Source organism: Chelmon rostratus, chromosome 3 (genome assembly GCF_017976325.1).
Source record: "Chelmon rostratus isolate fCheRos1 chromosome 3, fCheRos1.pri, whole genome shotgun sequence".
NCBI lineage: Eukaryota > Metazoa > Chordata > Actinopteri > Chaetodontiformes > Chaetodontidae > Chelmon > Chelmon rostratus.
In genome coordinates, this window is record NC_055660.1 from 30930396 (window position 1) to 30952348 (window position 21953).

Below are 21953 nucleotides of genomic sequence, written 5' to 3' on the forward strand. Positions count from 1 at the left end.
ATACCATTTTTAGGGCAGACAAGTTTAATATATGCTGAAAACTGTCAGATCACTGAGAAACAATCAATATACTCCATGTTCATATGGTAGAAATAATGAAATAAAATACTTTGTAGAGGGTTTTTGGGGTTGTCCATTTATCCCAAAACTTTTCTTTGTTTAAAAGCAACTTACAAGGTTTTGGTCAAAATTGATGAGTTTAATAGAAAATTAAGAGGTAAAGTCAGACGTGAAGAGTGATGATTTTCACATTTCTCTCAGTGGTTGACATATTTTGGAGGCATTCCATAGTAACTCATTATTACTTGACTGTAATAATAATAATCTCATCATAATTACCACATGTGGTCATTGCAAAAATGATGATGCGAGTCCATGAGAAGAAATGGAGGAAGGTGCCTTGACAGTTTCTGCTTGACTTTACCTGCTGTTGGGCATTTATCATGTTGTGGCAGAAGCTTCTTAGCTAACCAGCTAGCTTCTAACTAGCAGTACAAATGACAGCTTGGAGAAAGAAAATAGCAGATTTGATTTCTTTAAAGCATACACTATACATAACAAGAACCACATTAATACGGCAATTAATACTGTTAATATTATTCTTATTACTATGATTATTAATCACTAAAATGCTGCCAGACACAAAGCTTTAGGCTAAGTTCATCTGAAAAAAAGAGAAAACCCTCAAAGTGACATGCAAAAGTTCTTTTTGTCCTCTCTTCATCCTCTTCGACTTCATCCTTCATTGCCATCATCAGTGCAGTATATTCATTAAAAGGTTTTTGTTGTTTTTGTTCACAGTTTCAACTTCACAGCAGTGAGAGCTCCTATTGGCTCAGGTTTCAGTATCAGCAGCTGCCATTGGCTGAGCATGGAGAGCTCTGGTTGGTTCTCAGTCTGTTTGGCACATCATCCAGTTGGCTTCAGAACTCATGTAACAATGTGCACGTGCATGTGCAAATGTTAGGGTAGAAGTGAGTTTTACATGTCACAATGTATGTCAGTGTGTACTGATGTAATGTTGATTGGGAATGTGTGTGTGTGTGTCTGCGTTGCTGTATTGGTGTGCTGACCTATAACAGGGATGGGCAGAATTTTGCATATATATGTCAAATAGTATATTTATATGAACATACATTTAGTGTGGGAATCTCAAAGTTTTCAGTTCTTGATTTGGCAACACCTGCAGTTAATGATGGCAACAGCAAATATGGTTTAATACTACAGGTCCAGGAATTCCGAGGGCAGGCCGTTTTTGATTCTGTGAGCAACCATGATCTGATTTTATGTTCACATGCAATGAGTCTTCAGAACAACAGCTCAGTGTGGCTGCACCTTCTTGTTACATTACCCCATTCTCTGCAAGTGCCAAAACTAATGAGAACAGGAGATTTCTACATAAGGACAAGTATTACTGAAGCTAATTGGGACTCTGATGTCTGTATGTATTTCTTGAGTCTGTGTTTTCTGTGTTCACTTTTTCGCCTTTTTAGTAAGGAAAGCATATGCCTGAAGCTTGGCTACACCTGATACCCACTTCATTAGAACATTATAGCCCACAGCCATAGCCTGTGTCACAGCAATAGCACGTGCAGAGCCTATGTTATCAGCATTCCAGTCAAAAGATGAATTATGTATTTAAGAATATTATGGGCTAACAAGAAATATAAGCTTAAGGCTGGCCCAGGGGCATGTATAGACATTTGAAACATTAATGGCTTATCCAATGGTGTCATAAAGTCTCTCACCTGAATTAAATCAAATCCTGTTTATAGGCCTAAAAAGTGCAATTTAATAAGAATGGGTATAATTAATACAGTACTACACAAAAATTAACATCATTTAAATGAAAAACTATGCTAGCTTTTATGTGTATGTCAAATTGTTGTATTCTTTAAAAGTATCCGTAGTTCACTTCCAAGTTTTAAAGTGAATTTACTAAGCTAACAGTATGAGATGTATTTGAGACCTTGTCAGATTGCCAGCAAAAAAGTGTTTTATGTTCATGAAGTAAAGACAAAAGTGTTTTAAAATAGGATATAATAATCTGCAAGTCAATACTGTACTTGTGTTTAGTTAACAGGAAGAATACTGCACCAATGTACTGCTTCTGAGATGGAAATAAAACATGATTAAAGGTTTTCATAATGTCAAAAAAATAATCTCATAAATTCCTGAAAGATCTTCATTAAACGAAAGCTGTTATATAATTTGCTACTGTAAATTTGCTATAAGTTTGTTGTTCACAGTTTACTGCCTTCCAAGGCTTAGGAAAGGCTCTATGTCTGAATTTAGTGAGTTTTGATGACTCAGTCCTTTTCTTTGTTGATTTTAACACACATTTTAACCACACTACCGATTCTTTTGCTAACCAGTTTACTGACATGTTATCAGCCTTTGAGTCATACAAAACACTGCTGGATCAACTTATAATCAGGGCCACACTCTTGACCTGCTTATTTCTAAAGGCCCTAATATAACCCCAAATCACACTCTAGATGTTAGCATTTTAGACAACTTTTGTATCTTTTTCCCAATGTGTTTTCCAAACATGTTGCCTGGTTTAGAATTAGTACATAATAATACATCTGTTTATTGCTAGATATAGTAACTCTTATGTGTACCAGATCACATTCTGATTTTAATTTGTCTTCCTTGTCTTTGTGCGACAATTTGGTCAATCATTTTTATTTTTCAGTGACACAAACTATAAATGACAGTGAATTTCTGCAAGGTTAAAGTTGATTTCTTAAAAGTTAAAGGTTAAAATTATAATTTCTGTTCACCAAAATCACCTTGGGGGAATGTGGAAAGAGCAATAGCACTATAACTTGCCCGGAATCAGAGCTCAAGTGGCAGAAGACCAAATTGCAGGTTGATTATAATATCTATAAGGACCTGCTCAGTAAATAGAACAAAGAAATTACTTTCCCCAAATTATTGCTGAAACTTTTATTAATTCTAAGTTTCTGAATTGATAAACTGGTTAGTCTGCTTAGATCAATACCTGCCGGGCTCCACTCCTCAGAGAAATGTAATGAATTTGCTTCATCCTTTAAATATAAATGTTGGAGTATTACCAATAATATTGTGGCTTCCTTTACTGGTGGGTGTGGCTGTTATTCCCCCACTCAGTGACTACAAAAACTAAACACTAAAAAAGCAAAACAAAACTACAAACTGAAAACTACAGAAGTGGTGTAGCAAGACCTGCAACATGTGCTCGTGACCTAATGCCTTCTAAGTTGTTAAAAAATATTTTCAGCTGTTTGGTAGAGAATGTTGATCCATTGGTTTTTGAGGACTACAGACCAACCTCAAACTTTCCATTCCTGGGAAAAAATCTTGAAAAGGTTGTATACCAACAACTACATATATGTGTAATATAAGAATTTGTTTGATGTTTACCAGTCTGGTTTAAAGCTAACAACGGTACAGAAACTGCCCTGGTCAAGGTTGTTAATGATATTAAAATTAGCTAAGACAACCAGAGGCCCTGAAGGGAAAATTCTTAGTCCACTGGTGGTTAGTTTGTATATGCTGGGTATTTGGGTCCATCATTCATCAATACATCATTTCATATAACTCATAGGCTGATATCACACAGGTATACATATCTGCTTCTGCCAGCTACCTAATACAACCAACCTTTATTTTAGTTCAGAAATACATTAAGGTATATAGCTGAGTAAAAAACACATGCAAAAGATCCAAGACGCCAAGAAACACAATCAGGCAGCTTATTTAGACGGTAAAAAAGTGAAAATAATAAAAAGCCAATTTAGTGTATAATAAAACCTTAGGAATAAATAAAGCAATTAAAATTTATTGCAGAATTAATTAACTAATTAAAAAAATCGAAAAAAAAGTTAATATTACAAGGTCATGGCCTAATCCAATGCGTTGTCAAATACTTGATGGCCAAAAACCTTTTGCAGCCAAAAAATGAAAAAACAAAGATTCTTTTAGTAGGTCCCACGACTTTTAGGCACCATATTCATGATATTCTGAAAAAAAAGGCACTAATAGGGTCTGAAAAGTTGCAAAGTTGGCAAAACTGTGTGTGCGCGCGCGTGCGTGCGCGTGTGTGTCCGTGTTTGTCAGTGTGTGTATGAGGTCCTAATTCATATTCATATTAAATATCATCTCTAAATGGCCTGATAGCCAGGCATGACACGCACCCCTGCACTAGCTGTAGTTCTCCAGGATGAAAGAGAGATCACTAGTTATTCCTTAATCTGTAAAATAAAATTAACATCAACTCCTGCACACACAGAACCTTTGTAGGGCCATTTCTTTTCAGAATGGGTGTTTTGTATCTATCACCAGAACTAAATGCACAGACAAAGACGACTAGCACAGGAAGAGAGAGAAAGAGAGAAAGAAAATTCCTAATAAATTAAATTTGAAAATAATCACACACCTGGCCTGAGCTTTACACAATGAAACCATATGAAAGTGACCTGAAACCAGATACACCAGTGGATCCGTTGTGTTCAGGTAGGATAGCACAATTCAACTTCAGACAAATACAGTGTTATTTAACATTTGATTTAACCTCTACCAGGTTGGCTATAACCTGCCATTTCAACTGCAAACTGTAAATTTCTACTTGCAAGTGTTAATTTCAACCTATGTTTTTTACCTGTCAATCTTGTCTTAAGCCTGTCAGAATTTGGTCAATGACGTGTTTCTGCCAATGCCAAAGTCACCAGCTTCTTTTTTTCACCTACAAGTGCAACTTCCCATTTGATCCACTAGGAATCATGTGCCATTATCAGGAATTAAATCCCCATTTTGTTTTCCACCCACAAACACTAAGTTATTTAAAGAATTTTTTTAGTTAAGACACAACAAAACTTCTAAATAGGATACTGTTTCACTTGGACACACAGTAGTACCCCCAGGAACCAAATGCTGACTTATCAAATTAAGCAGTGCACATTATTTGTGTCTGAATACTTGCAGTTAAAAGTTTTTTGTCTTTCGTTTGATCAATCTTTTACGATGTAGTACATTTCATGAAAGCCACTAGATGTAGGGTTTTTTTTAATCTTTAAAGTGTCTTTCAAACTATCATAATGAGTTTTTTTCTGAAAAAGTAGTCAATCCTGCTGACAGTTGGCACAGACAATGTGTTGCTTTTAACCCAGTCATTTGTTTTTTGATGCTACCACTAGGTGTCTGAAATGTTGACCAAAGTCAGATGCGTCCAAATCCACAAAGGGGCTTTCCAATAAAGTGTGATTACTTTGTACCAACATACATTTTTGTTTGTTTTTGCCCATCCCTGTGTATAGTGTATGTGTTCATATGTTGGTGGTTTTGTGTAAGTGCGAGTTGTGTTTGTGTTTGTCAGTGCATGCATCTCTTGGGTCTGGTAAAAGTCTCTACTAATTAGGGATTATCAGGCAGAAATAAGGAAAACAAATAGGACAATAACATCATTATCATTATCTGCTATCACACAATTACTATTACTTTATTAATTCACGGATGTGATTTTTCAGGACATCTATTTTAGTTTGTAGCACTTGCACTCATTTCAACCAAGATTCTGCTTTTATGTTCACAATTCCTGATCACATCCCTGATTAATGTTGTTATTGCATTACGTCAGCATCACTATTGTCCTTATTGTCTATATAAGATGAGCCCCAAGGCAAAAATCTATGAAACGATGTGTGTTTGTTTAGAAAACCGTCCACTGTGCTTGATTGTTTTTCATGAATTTGCAAATGAGTCAGTCATTTTTCTCGCTAATGGTCAAATGATTCCCTTTGTAGGTGGGCAGGTCTTTGCTGAAGCCTGACAGCCAAGTGGTGGAAGGACAACATCTGTCCAGTATTTCTAGGCTAGATGTTAAAGAGTGAGATCAGGAGTCCTCAGAGAGATATGACTGGCTAAACTCCAGACTGAAAATCCAGGGAGGATCACCCATGGTGAGGAACAATTGATCACTGAAGGAGATGACAAGCATTTCCATTCACTTTCAGAGGGGAAGGGAGGATGTCCATCCACTGGCTTTAAGGCACTGGCTCGGGCGAGGTCAGGAGAGATCTGTCATGCTGAGGCTCATGGGTAATCCTGGACGGAGGTAAGCCACTGGGACACGACCATTCTCACTGGTTGATCCTGTGATGGATAGACGAGCTTTGGAGCGCATTGCATCTGTGAATTTCATCTGTACAAGGAAAAAATATGTTAATCACATTTTAATCATTAACATCAAAACCAAAATTAGATAGATATCTGATTCTGGTATCTGTTCTGACAGAATATTAACCTTGAATGAATGGCCCATTACTTGGGAAATGCTTGCTTGCTTGCTTTCAGATAATGAAATGAGAAGATTAATATCAGTCTCATACTTGGCAGAAATTTAAAAACTGCAGTTTGTGCAGGTCCCCATGGCTAGTGGCTGGACCTGGATTGTGGATTATAGGTACATCTCCTGCCATGGCCCTTCCTAACATCCACTGCAACTTCTATTAATATTAGTTATACCAACATTATTATTCGATCCATAGTGTTGTATTATGTACATATACTGTCTGCTACTAATATGTACCTATATCACATACATACATACATACTATGCTATTATGCTCATATTTCTCATATGGCTACAAGTCTATTATTAGAGTGGTCACTGTTACTGTGATTGCATCTCTTTCTACCCCTCGACCCCTCCCTCTCCAGTGATTTGGGGGGGACTTGGGGGGACTTACAGTACTTAACTCAGTGGTTCCCAAACCTTTTCTGGCCCAGGCACAGTTGCTGTTTTGTATAGCAACTCTGTTGTACACAAGTTTTTTTCGTGTTTTTTCTGTGGTCTCTCTTCATTAACCATCATTGTACTGGTGAAGCCAAGGAAGCAATACACATCACATTTTCTTGTTTTTGTTTTGGTAGCTGTGACCTAGATTCATTACCTGCTTTACATTTACCTGGCAGTTCTTGCAGAAACTTGTCAATGCTTTGCTGGCAGTGCAGAACCATGCATTGTTTATATCTAGCCTTGAATATAAGCGTAACTCACTTTGATCACCATTGAGAATATGGAGTACAATGTGAACCTACTGAATGAAAGTTAATGTCACACAAGCTATCATTGGAGCATTTCCTTCACAAGGCTAAAAAATACTTTCATCAAAGCACTGCGCCTTTAGAAATACACTGCTGACTTAGATAGATAAAGAAAGAAAAATCAAAAATAGAGAAAGAGGAAGAGTGAAAGATGGAGAAAAAATATTTATAAGAAGTGTGTGCAGATAGGTGATCCAAAACGAGGGAGTGTGCATAAGGACAGAGTGGTGAAAATTCAAATAGAAATTATTTAATGTAATTCTGTCGCTTATTAGTCAAATGTTAAGAGTACAAGCATTCTCATCTCTCATTTCAATATGTCTCATATCAATGGATCCAAAGTGGATCCAATGCACATTGAGTAGACCTGCATCATATCTATCTGCTCTCTGGAAGGGGTATTAGACATCAGGGAAAGTGGGGAATTGTGGGGAATGTTGCAAAACAATGAGGAGGATTGCTTTATAAAAATATTGTATTTTTAAAGGGTATTTGCATCTCTGGAATAAAATACCTGTGAATTAAACAAGCAAAACATTCCTACCTGGTTATTCTATCCATGAACACTCACACATTTCTCAATTGTTTCCCCAGAAACACTAGCTCAATATACGTATAATGTATTTGTAATAGAAAAAGTACAGCATTTTAAACACACACAGGGATGAGGAACAGAAATGTAATTCATTATTTTAAATTCTTAAACATTTCCTGAAGACACTGAATGCAGCAAGACACACCACAGCCTTTTGTAACAAATGAATGGAAAATGTGTGAAAAAGCAGTGTACTGGGTTTGTATGCAGTATGGCCCAAGGTGTGAGAAATATTCGAAGCAAATCAAATGACAAAGGAAAAGTAACATCATGAAATGCTCAGGTTTGGATTGTCTCCTTGTTAAAGGATAACTTTTGCTTTTTACAACCTGGACTTTATTTGTAGCATTAAATACGACCATTTAGACACCCTGACAACTTTGGTGGCATTTGGAGTCGTTTTGAAGAAATTAGCCCCAGAAGTTTGGATTGTCTCCTTGTTATAGGATAACTTTCGTTTTTTACAACCTGGACTTTATTTGTAGCATTAAATACGACCATTTAGACACCCCGACAACTTTGGTGGCATCGATGAACATATCCTCCTCTGTTGTCATCGATGAACATTGTCCACAAGAACACCACCAGTTACCGTCTACTCGTGGACGCGCAGCCGTTTGTTGTTGTTGACCAGCTGTTCCTCTCTCTGCCTCTGCCTCCTCCTTTCAACGAGCTCCTCGTCCGTGTACTCTGGCTCAAAACAGTGAGGACATCCATCGTAAACAAAGTCATCGTCCTACACATCAGAGTCGGGAAAATATTCATCCATTTTGTGAAAAATAACAGTCGCAAACTACAGCTAAACTAGCCGACCGCCGCAGAGTTAGCCGTGTTGTGGCTGGTTGCTCGCAGCGCGCGGCGCTCGAAAATGACGTCATCCACGTCAGAAGTAGTTGTCTAGAGACACTGGATGTTGATAACATGCCACCACGGGCTCAGAGGGGAATAGCGCCAGCATATCATAACACAATATTGGAATATGAACGAGTTTCGCCGCAGATTATGCGTTTATAGAGGCTACGCACGGGTGCCCCAATTACTCGCATTATACGGATATACGCGCCGCTCTTCTGGGGCTAATTTCTTCAAAACGACTCCAAATGCCACCAAAGTTGTCGGGGTGTCTAAATGGTCGTATTTAATGCTACAAATAAAGTCCAGGTTGTAAAAAACGAAAGTCATCCTTTAAGAATATATTACTATGGTGACTGATGCCATACAGCATATTATCCTTGAATGAGCTTTTGTTAAACTGAACAAGTTTCATTAGAAATAAATGTTAGGACTATAGATTTTGTTCCTTGAAGGAGAAAAACAAAGTACAATACACATAGTGCAGGATATCATGTCTGATGTGACCTGACTCAAGCTCGGCCCCTGCCTACACTTTTAATTTTTTAGTTAGATAGCCACTCTTTGCCAAGCCCGTGTTGCATTATGGGGGTGTTAACCATTCCTCTCCTTTAGGAAACAGAAATTAGAGTCATCATTATAGGCATTCTGCAACACAGGGTCGAATGTGAAAATGCAAGCCGTAGTCCCTTTGTGTTACTCAACTGATTCACTCGTTACAGCACATAATAAGGGACATACATGCTCACCCCACACGGCAGCCTCTGATCTGGAGGAAAATCTCCAACACAAGTACATTGTAGAACACTCGAACAGCTCACAAGGCATCCACTGCTCCTCAGATGCAAAAGGAGGCAGGCCAAGGCCTAGGAGCTTAAAAGCCACTACACACTGCACAGATAAAGTAACCATACTGTATACAGATAAAGATACAGTAACCATACTTGAGGTACATTTAAGTGTAATCTAACATTGAAATTATTTGAAACTAAGTGGGTGCCAGAAGGATGTACAGACAAAGCATGAAGGTCATGCACTGTCTTTGTGGAAGACAAAGCAGGGAGCAGTCTGGTTTTGTATGGAAGAAACCACATATGGCCTCAAGTACTAATGTCAAATCCCAAGATGCAGCTGTAACAACCTTTGTTCACCTCTCAAGGGAGAACCATCAGAACTGCTCTTTTCCTCTGCCTTGTCCACTACAACTGTGTTGCTGACACTGTTGACACAGATGCTGTTATAATACCCGAAACTGTAATCAATAACCTATTGCAACTGTCTCTCTCTACACATGCTGAATCTGCATATGTGCATCACTCCGTGAACCAATTGTAAGCCAAGAAAGACTACAGCCCTCTGGTCTAACTAGGACCTAAAATCTATGGCCAAAAAGTGCATTGGTGTGTAGAAAAAGGTATTGTTAGACTGTGTTAAGAGATGTAGTCTGTAGTGTTCCAAGCTTTACCAAACATATTGTATAAACATCAAGAGTTTGCAGCCTAGCGACAGAGCAAAGGGCCCAAATGGAGCTTGTCTGATTCTGGTAAAGTTTCCCTAGCTGCATTGCGGAAAACTTGTCAACCCCTGGTTATGACAAGGCTCCAGTGAAGCCAAATATTACTCCATCGCTGGTGGATTGACCAAACCCACTTTTCAGCTAAGTCAAAATTCATAACTGTGCACCTTGACATGGATTAGTTGATGTTTGTTCCATGAAGAAGTCAACTCCGAGACATGGTTGGGAATAGAAGTAGAGACTTCCTGGCTGTTGTTGCTAAATGTTAGGGAAACCCCTCGTTGATTTTTGCTTTGTGCATTTGTATTTGACTTTGTGTTACCTGGACCTGTCTGCCTATCTGTGTACTTGCCTGCCTACCTACCAGTCTGCCTGTCTGTCTACCTGTAATCATCAATAAATCACTGAAGTCATCCTGCTGCCTCCTCTGTCTGCATTTGGGTCCTGTCCCTGTTGCCCTGCATAACCAGCCTAGTCCAAGCTATGTCCAGCATGCCACAAGCAAATACTTTACACTGTCCTGATTTCAGGAGGAAGAACAGTTTATCTTGGCATTTCTCCAGAAATGTGACCCACCATTCCAGGGTTGAGTGCTGGATGCACTCAGATGCACACCAGCTCAGCTGATGCTCTCCTCGTAACAATAGCAAAATGACACTCGTGGAAGGTGGATTGAAACTTCTTCTTTGCTTGCTTGGCTTTAGCACTTATACAGGCATAAAAATGAATTAATAATATAATAATGAAATACTTATAACTCTGTAGGGTCAGATGCTCTTAGAGAGTGTAAAAATTGAGTTATGGTGACCAAAGAATAAATGTGCAGATTTGGCCTAAGGCTAAAATGGCAAAACGGTCATCCACCTCTTAGGCGTGAATAGAGGTGTCTTCAGTCAGGCCATACAGGGGTATGATATCCCATAGCCTACTGTATGTGTTGTGCTGAGTTAATCAACTGAAAGGGAACAGTGATATTTACCACTGTCACACAGTCGTACTACACTTATACTTGTATTTATCAGTCCAAACCATCCCATCTTTAAAAATGCAATCATGGAGCTGCCTAAAGAAAAGCTGACATTAAGACAAGATGGGAATGAGTGACCAATGAATCAGTCCATTAAAGAGGATGATTGGCTAGGAAGTAAGAAAGGAGTGAGAGAAACAGGAAAATCACTAGGATCAGGGAAGGAACTAATTTAAAAGGGAAATGTGGAGGTAGGTGAGAAGGCAAGAAGGAGAAGGTATAAGAGAGTGGAAAGAAGGAAGGAGAGGAGGACAGAGGACGGTAAGAGGTGTGGTAAAGAGGACAAGGTCAAGTGAGGTTTGAAAGCAGGGATACAGGACGTGGGCAAGATGTTGGGTAATGACTGAACGAAGGAAAGGAGTATCACAGTCACATACAATTTTGACTAGATTTCTTGTTTTCAGTGTTAATCTAGACTCTTTTATAGTCTCCATGTTACTAGTGTTTATCAAGAACAACTGCATTCACATCATGCCACTCAGCAGTGCCAGCAAATCTCAGTGGCAATGCTTGTCTCATTATTGTGATGATTTTAATAAGCACATAGATTCCATGTACATGGATATTAATGAAATCATACAGCTCAAAAGCATGGTTTGACATTCTCATTTGTGAACATACCACATTTCATTTCAGATAGATACCATTTCCTATTCATCATTGTGTCATACAGGTGCACGGACTTCCTTACTGTCAAGAAGAAACAGCCATCTCATGTTATTCATCGATAAAGCTAATGTTGACAAAACTGGTTCCTCTCCCTCTCCATCTGTATGCATTCATGTCTTAGCATGGCATGTTACTAACTTGGCTCCTTCCCCGGAGTCTTTGTGCTTTCTTGTCTCGCAGGTTCCCATGGAGTGGCTGAACCTCAATTGTGACTTATAGCTACGTCTCCTGCCATGGCCCTGCCTGACATCCACTGCAACTGCTATTACTATTAGATTCATATTGTTGTATTATGTACATACACTACCTGTTACTTATACTCTCTCTCTCTTGCCTTGTCTCTCTCTCTCTCTCTCTCTCTCTCTCTCTCTCTCTCTCTCTAACTCAACTGGACGGCCACCCAGAGCCTGGTTCTGAACTAAATCAAAGCTCTGCTGTTGAAGCTTCCAAAAAACCACATCTCTTCTCTCACTGAACTCTAGTAACCAAAGTTCACCATCCAGTAACTTAACCTTAGATATCCCTCACATGTAAACTAATGTTGACAAAACTGGTTTCAGGTACTATGCACATTTTAAAGGGAATGACTGCAAAATACCTCCGAACTAGAGTCCTACACCCCCACAGAGGTTTTAAATCTTTATTGTCTGATGTTTTTTTATGATACCTTGTTTGAGTAATTGTGTAGTTTCTGTTTGCTGATTATGTTTTTGTGAATGTTTCTTTTTCTCAGGTCTCTCTTGGAAACAAGACCATATTTTCAATTAGACTGCATTATTAAATAAAGACAAAAAAAAGCTAACGCAAATGCAACTACTTCCTACTCTTCCTGAGGATGTTTCACATGAACATCTTACCAGAAAAAAAAGCATTTAAGTCACTGGAAGACAAGAAAATTGATGGTAGCTTAACAGTAATTAAAAAGTGGTAAAGGGCAGGCGTGAAGGTAAAGAAAATAATAATAATGTTGTCTACATGTGAATTTTTCAATCATTGAAGCCAGTGAAAATGCAGTTTGCCACTGAAGCTGGTAGGCACTACTGTAATGTGAATGCAGATGTTGTTTTAGTTGTTGTTTGATGGTGTGAATCAATACCAATTAAATGTTATCTGTCTGAACATTGTGTATGACTGTGACGTCAGGAAAGTTTTGGCTATCAATCATCACTCTCCTACCCGTATTAGATCTTGACGCTCTCAATGCCGTAAACGTTGTAGCCCTCTTTATAGGTGGCGTAGTTTGGCTGGTGGCTGGGGGACAGCAGGTTGAAGTTGGGGGCATGTTGAGGAGAAGACAGAGTGTGTGTGTAGTTTCCTGTGTGCTGGGGGGACGACAAAGTGTTGGCTGCCACCTTCATAACAAAAATAAAGTCATTGTTATTGCTTTACTGATTGTGCTTGTAGAGCAACTGTCAATCTTTACCTGTTCCAGTTTTTTCAGTTTTCACTTTTATTAGTCATATGTAGGTCAACGCTGGGTCAACGCTACAATGAAATGTGAAATGTGTAAACGAGAAGAAACAGGTAGAGCTCTTACTGCACTTACTAATAACATGAGTATGACGTATGACTATTATTACTATTATTTAAGCGACAACAGATAACACAATTATATAAAGGTATCACACTGCTCAGCATCCCCAGGAAGCCTATGCCATGAAGCTGATAAGGAAACTCCAGCTGGTTGAGATTGTACCCTCAGTAATGGGATGAGTACTGGGGTTTTGTCCTGGTCATGAAACAGAGGAACAGCTCTTTTACTATTGCAAGGATAGTAGATGGGTCGTGGGCTGGAGTACACGCAGTCTGTGGACTTTGAGAAGAGTTGAAACTGTGTCCCTCAGGATGTCTTATAGGAACTGTGGGGTTATGGGGAGGTGGGGTGATTGTTACATGTCTCCTGATCCTAACCAGAAAGAAAATTTTATGAGGAACAAAGAGTAAGACAAAGATAGCATAACATATAACGGATCAACTAAACTAAAACACCTCTCACTTTATTTTCTGAAGTTCTAGTTGCTCTCACAGTGCAAATTAATGCTGAATGTGCAGTCACACAGGAAAATAACATTCAATGTGCAAAGTCCCTCAGACAATAAGTCATTGTACTGCATTACATTATAAATCAAATAATTGCAAAAGCAATTTCTGAAATGGGTTTGGATTAGGAATCCAGGAAAACGCTACGTATAAGAACTGTGGATACCAAAGACTATGAACAAAAACAGACTGATTTTAGAACCTTCCCCTGAAATTTCACATTTGCACCATTGATGGTTTATCCCACTCCACTGCTTTTGCAAATGTTATGATAATCATAATATACAGCCCTCTTTCCTTGTTGTGTAAAACACAAATAGAACATTGAACAATATATTAATCAAATTAAAAATAAATATGAACAGAACAAAACATTAAAAACCCCATATTTAATTGAAAATAACACAAAGACAAGATATCAAATGCTGAAACTAAGAAACTTAACTTCATTGTTTTTATTCTTATTGAGAATTTGATTCCAGCAACACGTTTCAGATGGCTAGGACAGTGCTTGCCACTGTTGCCACTTCCAAAAGACTGGAAAAGTTGTGAAATGCTAAAAAAAAAAACCCTCCTGGTGGAACATCTCACAATTAATCAGGCAACTGGTTGGTAACATGATTGGGTATAAAATGAGCATCCCAGAGAGGTTCTGAAGTAAAGATGGGGAGGGGTTCACCACTCTGTGAGAGACTGTGCTGGCAAATAGTGCAACAGTTTAAGAATAATGTTTCTCAATGTAAAATTGCAAATAATTTGGGGATTTCATTGTAAACAGTACATAGTGGGTGCATCTCAATTATCTTAATTATCGTTTCCTCGCTCCTCGCTCAAACCAGAAGTACTTGGGTTCCGCCATCTCGCTGGCCATCCCAAATGTCTTATTTTTGCTCCGAGCCAAGAATGAAGTAATTAATTCTCATGTGCGTTAATAAAAGTTTTACATACTTATTTGCTAGTGCTGGTGACTATTTCTAATAATGTAAATATAAGTGAATATGTCTAAATGGAGTAAATGGGTGGGGGGTGGTTGTGTCATTGTGAATATAATGGTAAATGCGACTGTGCATTACTACACATGGGTAACAGCATGGGTAACCTGCACATTTGTGAAGGCATCTTTAATGCTGAACAATACATGCAGGTTTTTGAGCAACATGTGCTGCCAAGTAGATGATGACTTTTTCAGGGAAGGCCTTGCTTATTTCAGAAAGACCATGTCTAAGCACATTCTGCAAGTATTACAACAGCATGCCTCTTTAGTAAAAGAGTTCTGGTGCTGAACTGGCCTGCCTGCGGTCCCAATTTGTCACCCATTAAAAAGTTTTGGCGCAAAACACATACAATACGACAAGGGAGATACTGCTGAGCAGCTGAAATCATACATCATAAGAACAAGAATTAGGGAAAAAATTCCTCTTTCAAAATTCGTCTCTTTTTTTAGACTTGAAAAGTGTTGTTAAAAGAGGAGGCAATGCAACAGAGTGGTAAAAATGACCCTGTCCCAACTTTTTGGAAACACATTGCTGGCATCAAATTTTAAATGAGGATATCATTTTCAAAAAACAATGAAATTTCTGTTTCAACATCTGATATGTTGTCTCTGTGCTATTTAAATTAAAAAAAGGCATTTCCATGTTTTGCAAATCACCACATTCTGTGTCAATTTACAAGAGTTTCCAACTTGTCTGGAAACAGGGTTGTATAAAGCCACAAGCAGCAATAATCGGGGTTCAAGCAGACAAATTTTTAGAGCAGAGCACCAGATGCAGATGATTTGATTGAGTGATTAAAAAAAAAAAAAAACGATTATAAGCTAAGCCATTTTCAAGAAAACTGCCAAAATGTAAACATGTCAATGACACACTGGTTTGGGTTGGACAACTATGAACAAATTATTCCAGCCAGAGAATCAGTTCTGATACTTTAGCACTGGTAAATTCCAACAGTGAATGGGTGTTGCTGAAAGTTAACAGAGGAAAAATATCTTTAAACCAAATTCCTCCAATGTATTAGGTTAACAGAAAACAAACTTGGTCTAGAGTTGAAGACACATGAGCAGATTGTCACCTTTTTCATAGATGCACACAAATCACCAAGGAGAAGTTAAAAAGGGTTAATTGTCCCTGCTGAGCTGAACAGACCTGTATCATTGTTATGAAGCTGGTGCTGGAAATGCCTGTGTCTGTGCTCTCGCGATGTTCACTTCAGTGCAAAGGGACTTGTACACACATTATGCCATATGGTGATTTGAATTAAAAGTAAATAAGTTGTCATGAACACGGTTATGCTTATGTGACAGAAAACATAAAATACCTTACCACATGCAATTTTCAATTATTTAATAGCCCTAACCCACCCCTTTTTATATAGAATGTACATATATATAGCTGACTCTTTTATTTTGTATTTTAGATTCTCTTCTATGTCTCCTTTTATATTCCTGCTACTATTGCTGCTGTCTATAACACGCTAATTTCCAATCGTATCTTATCTTATAACAAGACAATGGACAGATGATGCAGGTGTGCACATGTCATATTTAATTGATGTTGCTTTAATATGATGGCTCAAAAGCAAGGATGTCTCATTTTGTTGAATGCCTATTGCCTCGAGCATTTGAATTAAAAGTTGTTGATTTTATTGTATCACAAGGAGACAAAGGCTATGTGAGCCAGCATGGGAAATCTACAAAACATAAGTGTGAGTTGCAGAAACATGGCTCACCAATTACTGTATTTATGCTATCTCTCCAATCCATTTTTGAAATCACCCTCTCCTACCAGTTGTCTCACTTTCCAGTAACCTGTCTGAAAATCTCAACTGAAGCGTTATGTGTAAGGGATGTGTACATATCCTTCAAGTAAAACATAAATAAACTGAGTGCTATGCCCTTTTGTGCATTCATTTACACAATGCAGAGATATTGACATTGTTTCACTTTCAACCAGGTATCTGAATCTGACCGACTAACTTTTGTCACTAAATGTAGAATGTAGTCAACCCAGTCCTTGTTGCTCTGATATTTTAAAGCAAGTGATTGCCGAGTGGTGATTTTAACATTCACTGTGTTTTCAAATCCTAATGTTGACAGGCGCATGTATGACATCATCATGGCCTCACACTTGACAGCTGCGGGGAACACTACATCAGTAAAACAGCAAGGACCCATAATTGCCTAATTGAGAGACTGCATAACCACCATAAACAGACAATATTGCTGTGTGTGAACACTAGATGAAAACTGCTCATAGAATCAACTGGGAAGGGAGGAAAGATCATCAACCAGGAACAATTGGACACATTCACATCTGATTCCAGAGCCCATCTTTTAAAGAGAGGGAGGGGTTACAAACTCCCTCCAATATACCACCACTTTGTATTACAACTAACGTTCTATACTTTCGACTACTGAGTGAGCAACACTATTTGCTGATGACGACCGTGCCATGTGGCTCATGAGGCTCAAGCGTATGATACAGAACAGACAATAGAGCTCATATTAAGATGTAGTTTGTTTTTTTAAATACATTCACCGCTAGATAATAAATAATGAATGTCTAATTGAAATGTATTTTATTTTAGTTCCTTCGTTTTTAAAACAAACATTGCCACGCTTATGATCCTGTGTAAAGGTGAAGGTGACAGCATACACCTCGCAGACGCTGTGCACTGAGGCTCAGGAGCAGAAATCACATTAACCAAGTGTGACAAATATTTTAATTGCCTATTATTTTGCATATATTCATATTTTTTCATTGTTCAGTGAAATAGTCCTTTTATTATTCAGGCTGACAGCTGACTGCACACGCCAGTAAAAGGATGATGGCACATAAAGAGAGGACGGCATTTTTGGTTTGCTGCCGGTGGATAATTTAAGTTCAGTGTTTTTTTCATTAATACAAGAAGGACTCAAATAGACATTGAGTATTTCACTTGAAAGTAACCTTCAACCCAACATCTTTTTTTCAGCATTCAAATTGTTTTTGCAGAAATGTAATTTCTTTTTCTCTGCAGTCATTCATTTAGTTCATAAATGCAGTGTTATTTCATTTTAAATGTCAAAAGGGTTTTGTGGCTCCCAGTGTTTTCTTTACTGTGGGAAACAAATGGCTCTTTGAGTGGTAAAGGTTGCAGACCCCTGTGCTAATGAGATCCAATCATTATCAGACAAAATACGTCATGGACAGGGGAGAAAGTTTTTTTGTAGAACAAGAAAAACAGCCAAACATAGATTGAACTTCTTCTCAAACTGATAAGGAAAAGAAAAGAAAAGCAGGAATTTAGACCTTGTAATCACCAATGTTAACATCTCTCTACATATACTTGTAACAATACCAATGAGTAATATAGGTACTGAGGGTTGCCCAGATTTGTGGTTTACTAGATTTTAACATGTCAAAGGGTACAGCCTGTAGTGTTATAAATGGTAAAGGGACTGTATTTAAATAGTGCTTTTTTAGTCTGCCAATCAAAGTGCTTTACAACACAAGCCTGCATTCACCCATTCACACATGGTAGCTAGGCCCCCTGCTCATTACGAGCATAAAAAACTCACACACTTGGGGTTCAGTATCTTGCCCAAGGATCCGTCGACATGTATCAAAGAGGCCAGGGATTGAACCACTGACCTTCTGAACCATAGTTGCGTATATATTTTATTGCTGATGGGGCTGCAGTTTTGTAGTGTGATGTCATAGTGTCGAGTGAACTCAACTTTTAGTCTATATACTTCACTTCTTTGGCACTTACTTCTGCTGCTATTGCTGACACAATGCATCTGGCGGTGTAAGACTCCAAGTTGTGCATTTTAGATTTCCTATACACACTCAGTTGCTAGTTTATCAGGTTAACTGAGATATGCTAATGCTTTCTAGTTCAATTTATGAGGTATGAATTTCAACATATAGAAATATAATACACATCACATTACATCAGTGTCACAGCATTTTGTGAAATAGTCACAAAATTAAATCTATAGAATTTGTGTAATTGGAAATGAATTTTACTTTTTTTTCTGACACTCATCACGACTTTCAAACTAATGGAAAATATCATTCATGGCTGCACCACATGCACTGTCAATCTCATTACACAGTCAAATTAGCAATAATAAATATGCAACATCTGATTGGACTTTCAAAACAAAGCTTGCTGAGAAACTTTTCAGCTGGGGGTTCCAGTTTGGTTAGGTTTAGGTACAAAAATATTTGGTTAGGTTTAGATCACGGTTTGTCTTAAAATAACTACATACTTGAACCAATCAATGTTTACAATTTGTTTCATATGGGAATCAAACCCCAATCTCCTGTGTGAAAGGCACGTGTTTGACCCATCTGTCTATCCATCCACCCACCCCGACCACTCTCTTGGTCTTGTTACTATATCTGTCCTGAAGTTGTACAAAAGTGTTATGAAAAAAATGGAGCATCAGTGTCCACAGACATGTATCCTGGGATTCAATTTTGTGACTATTTCATGAACTGCCCCGATACTAGACTGAACATTAACCTTCTGGTTTTCTGACTGAAAACATTTGGTATTTTTTCTTGTGGCATTACTCATCATACAAATGCAGATTAAGTAAGATAATCCATTTAAAAGATAGTACTTTAGTGAGAATCCTACATAGATTTAATACCAGAAATATTGATATCACACTAATTATATTGAAGACTGAAAATGAATTAAAATTGAAACTGCTATCTGAAAAGATAACAAACCTTCATTTTTTTGGCCTCAGCGCGGCTCTTGTAGCAGAACTCCACCAGTGCTACCATCATGGCCAGACCCAGACCTCCGACCAGTATGTAGAAGACTCCTGCTACGTTACTAAGAGACAGAGCGCTGGTCTTCTCCTAGTACACACACACAAATGGGAAAAAAAGAAGGTAGGCACCCAGATAGAAGTGTTAGTGGGATGTTTTTATGTTGACAGCTAACTTTAATGCCTGACACACTACCAATGAACCAACCAATTTTCATGTCATTTTCTTGACTTAACTCATCATAAAAGCATATGAGAGCTTTAGATTAGCACAGCACAGTCAAAGACAACTGGACTAAACCTGATCTGAACACATTTAAAACATTGCTTGCACTCTATTAGTTTGTCTGTGTTTGAATCAGTGTGTTCCTTTGTATGTACTGTTTTCATATATGTGTTTTTGCAGATACTGACCATTGTAAACAAGTTAGTAAATTTCTTAATAACCATCCAAAGTTTAATTTTTGTTCTACCTGGTTTGTTTCACTACAGCCAGCATCACTAATGAGGCTGGGTGTGGTCAATAGTGTGCTTTGTTGCATGGTAGCCATAGTGCACATGCTTATCTATCAGCCCAGTTGCCAGGATAAAATGTTGGCATTCTGCGTTTCTGCAAACCACAAATATGTTACATTTATATGGTTCATACATGCCATATCAATGTTTCTACAGTAAGTATCAAGTTACATGTTGTTCAGATTACTGGTATATGTATGGGCTGAGTTTCATATCAGAAGGAGGAGGGAATGATGGTGGCGTGAGGGCTAGCTGTGTGACACAACTGCCAATCAGCAGTTTGAGCCGTATTTGTGGCAAGAAAACCAGGTATTTTAAGACAACACACAATCTTCTATAACCCTAATCAAGTGGTGGAAACCTAACCAAAACCTACCCACAACTTCAGCTTCGTCACAACATCAAACTGAGAACTTAAATGTAAAGAAACGTACATGTTGGAATGAAAAGAAACAAAAAGTATCAATATGTCCATGGTTTGCAGAAACATACAATGCCCACATTTATTTAGACATTTGGGTTGTACTTTGTGTGGAGTTAAAAATGAATATATCAGCACTCCAACAATGAAGAGGTTTGGCCAAACACGAATCTGGCTGGCTATGCTCATGCACCTGTCACATAGCCTCTAGCTTACAAATGTTAAGCATTAGAATAGTATCAGTGCAGCCAAGACTTTTTCGCTTTCTTTCATCCATGCTGAGCTAGTGTCCACAGCACACTCAGCCAGCAAGCCAACACAGTCCATATTTCCCACTTCTGTGCTCACATCTCTGTATCTGTTTATTAATGGCTTTCTCTTGCTCTACCTAAATGACTAATGATATATGAATCAGTGTTTCAGTTATGGGGGAGCCAGGGGGGCTCTAAAAACTGATAAATACAATGTATTAAAGGCAATACTGGCGTGATGAAATGCCTCTCGCTATCCTCCTGAAGCTGTCCATGTGTTTTTTTAATGACAGATGTCACCTTCAAAACACTATTCTGACCATGGAATAAAATGTAATCAAAAGGCTGTATCTCAGCTGTGTAGGCATATCAGCTATATATGTTATTGTCTTTGATTGTTTGTAAGCTATGTTTTTCAACCTTCTGTAGCTAGCTGAGAGCTTTAAGGTACCACCAAGCTCTACCACCAAGTTGCCAGCAGACCAGCCTGATGGACCCTTAAACCAAAGAGGACTGCATGCAGGTTACATAGCAGTCACCTTCCTGTCACCATCCTTCACCACATGCCATCTATCCATCATATCACACTAATGGGATTTCCAAGAACTTCTTATAATGGTGGTTCCAAGCTCTTCTTTTGAATGCCTTTCTCACTTCTTTATGGAGTTCTCACCATAGTTTTCCCAGGTGTTACTGCATTATTTATTAACAGTTATTGGTTTTTAATGCCAGTCTTATGAAATAGCTTGTGCTGGAACCTTGGTGATATAATGACTAGTTGTGGGGCTAGTTAGCGAACCACTGTAGCTAGCAAGCTACACAGCACAATCAATTGCAATTGGTCATAGCTGCAATCTGGCGAGTCAAAGTGCAGAGTCAAAGTTGAACTGCACATCCAGGCTTCACAACAGATTTACTTTGCTGGGAGTGAATCCCTTAATCATGGCAAGTTCACTGAAATGACCAAATGTTGGTTTTAAATATTGTATAATATATATAAGATGGTGCTTGTGTAACAACATGCTTAAAGGTTTCTTTGACCCTGTCACTTAATTGTATTTTTTCTTTCTGATTTAGGATGTCACACACAACCAGTTTCATTCACATTCCTAGCTTTCACTTTAATCTCCTTTCTCGCTTTTCCTCCTCTTTCTTACTTTTTTCCCATAATTTTGCCCACCTCCCTGGCATTGCCACAATAAATCTGAAT

At 38.2% G+C, this 21953-nt stretch overlaps 1 protein-coding gene across 5 annotated transcripts in view; it reads right to left on the minus strand.

The window, feature by feature from the left end:
* Window positions 1-6049: 6049 nt before the first annotated feature.
* Window positions 6050-21953, minus strand: part of LOC121627755 (glutamate receptor 2-like) — a 155290-nt gene continuing 139386 nt past the window's right edge. For 2 of the 5 annotated variants that reach the window (XM_041966799.1, XM_041966798.1), the window contains exons 18-19: window positions 19512-19646; window positions 6050-6184 (exon numbers count right to left, since the gene is read on the minus strand). In XM_041966799.1, coding sequence (XP_041822733.1) covers window positions 6050-6184; window positions 19512-19646 — 270 coding nt within the window. Of the gene's footprint in view, window positions 6185-12929; window positions 13101-19507; window positions 19647-21953 lie in introns of those variants that run through there. The other 3 variants (XM_041966801.1, XM_041966800.1, XM_041966797.1) reach the window with 2 other exon arrangements.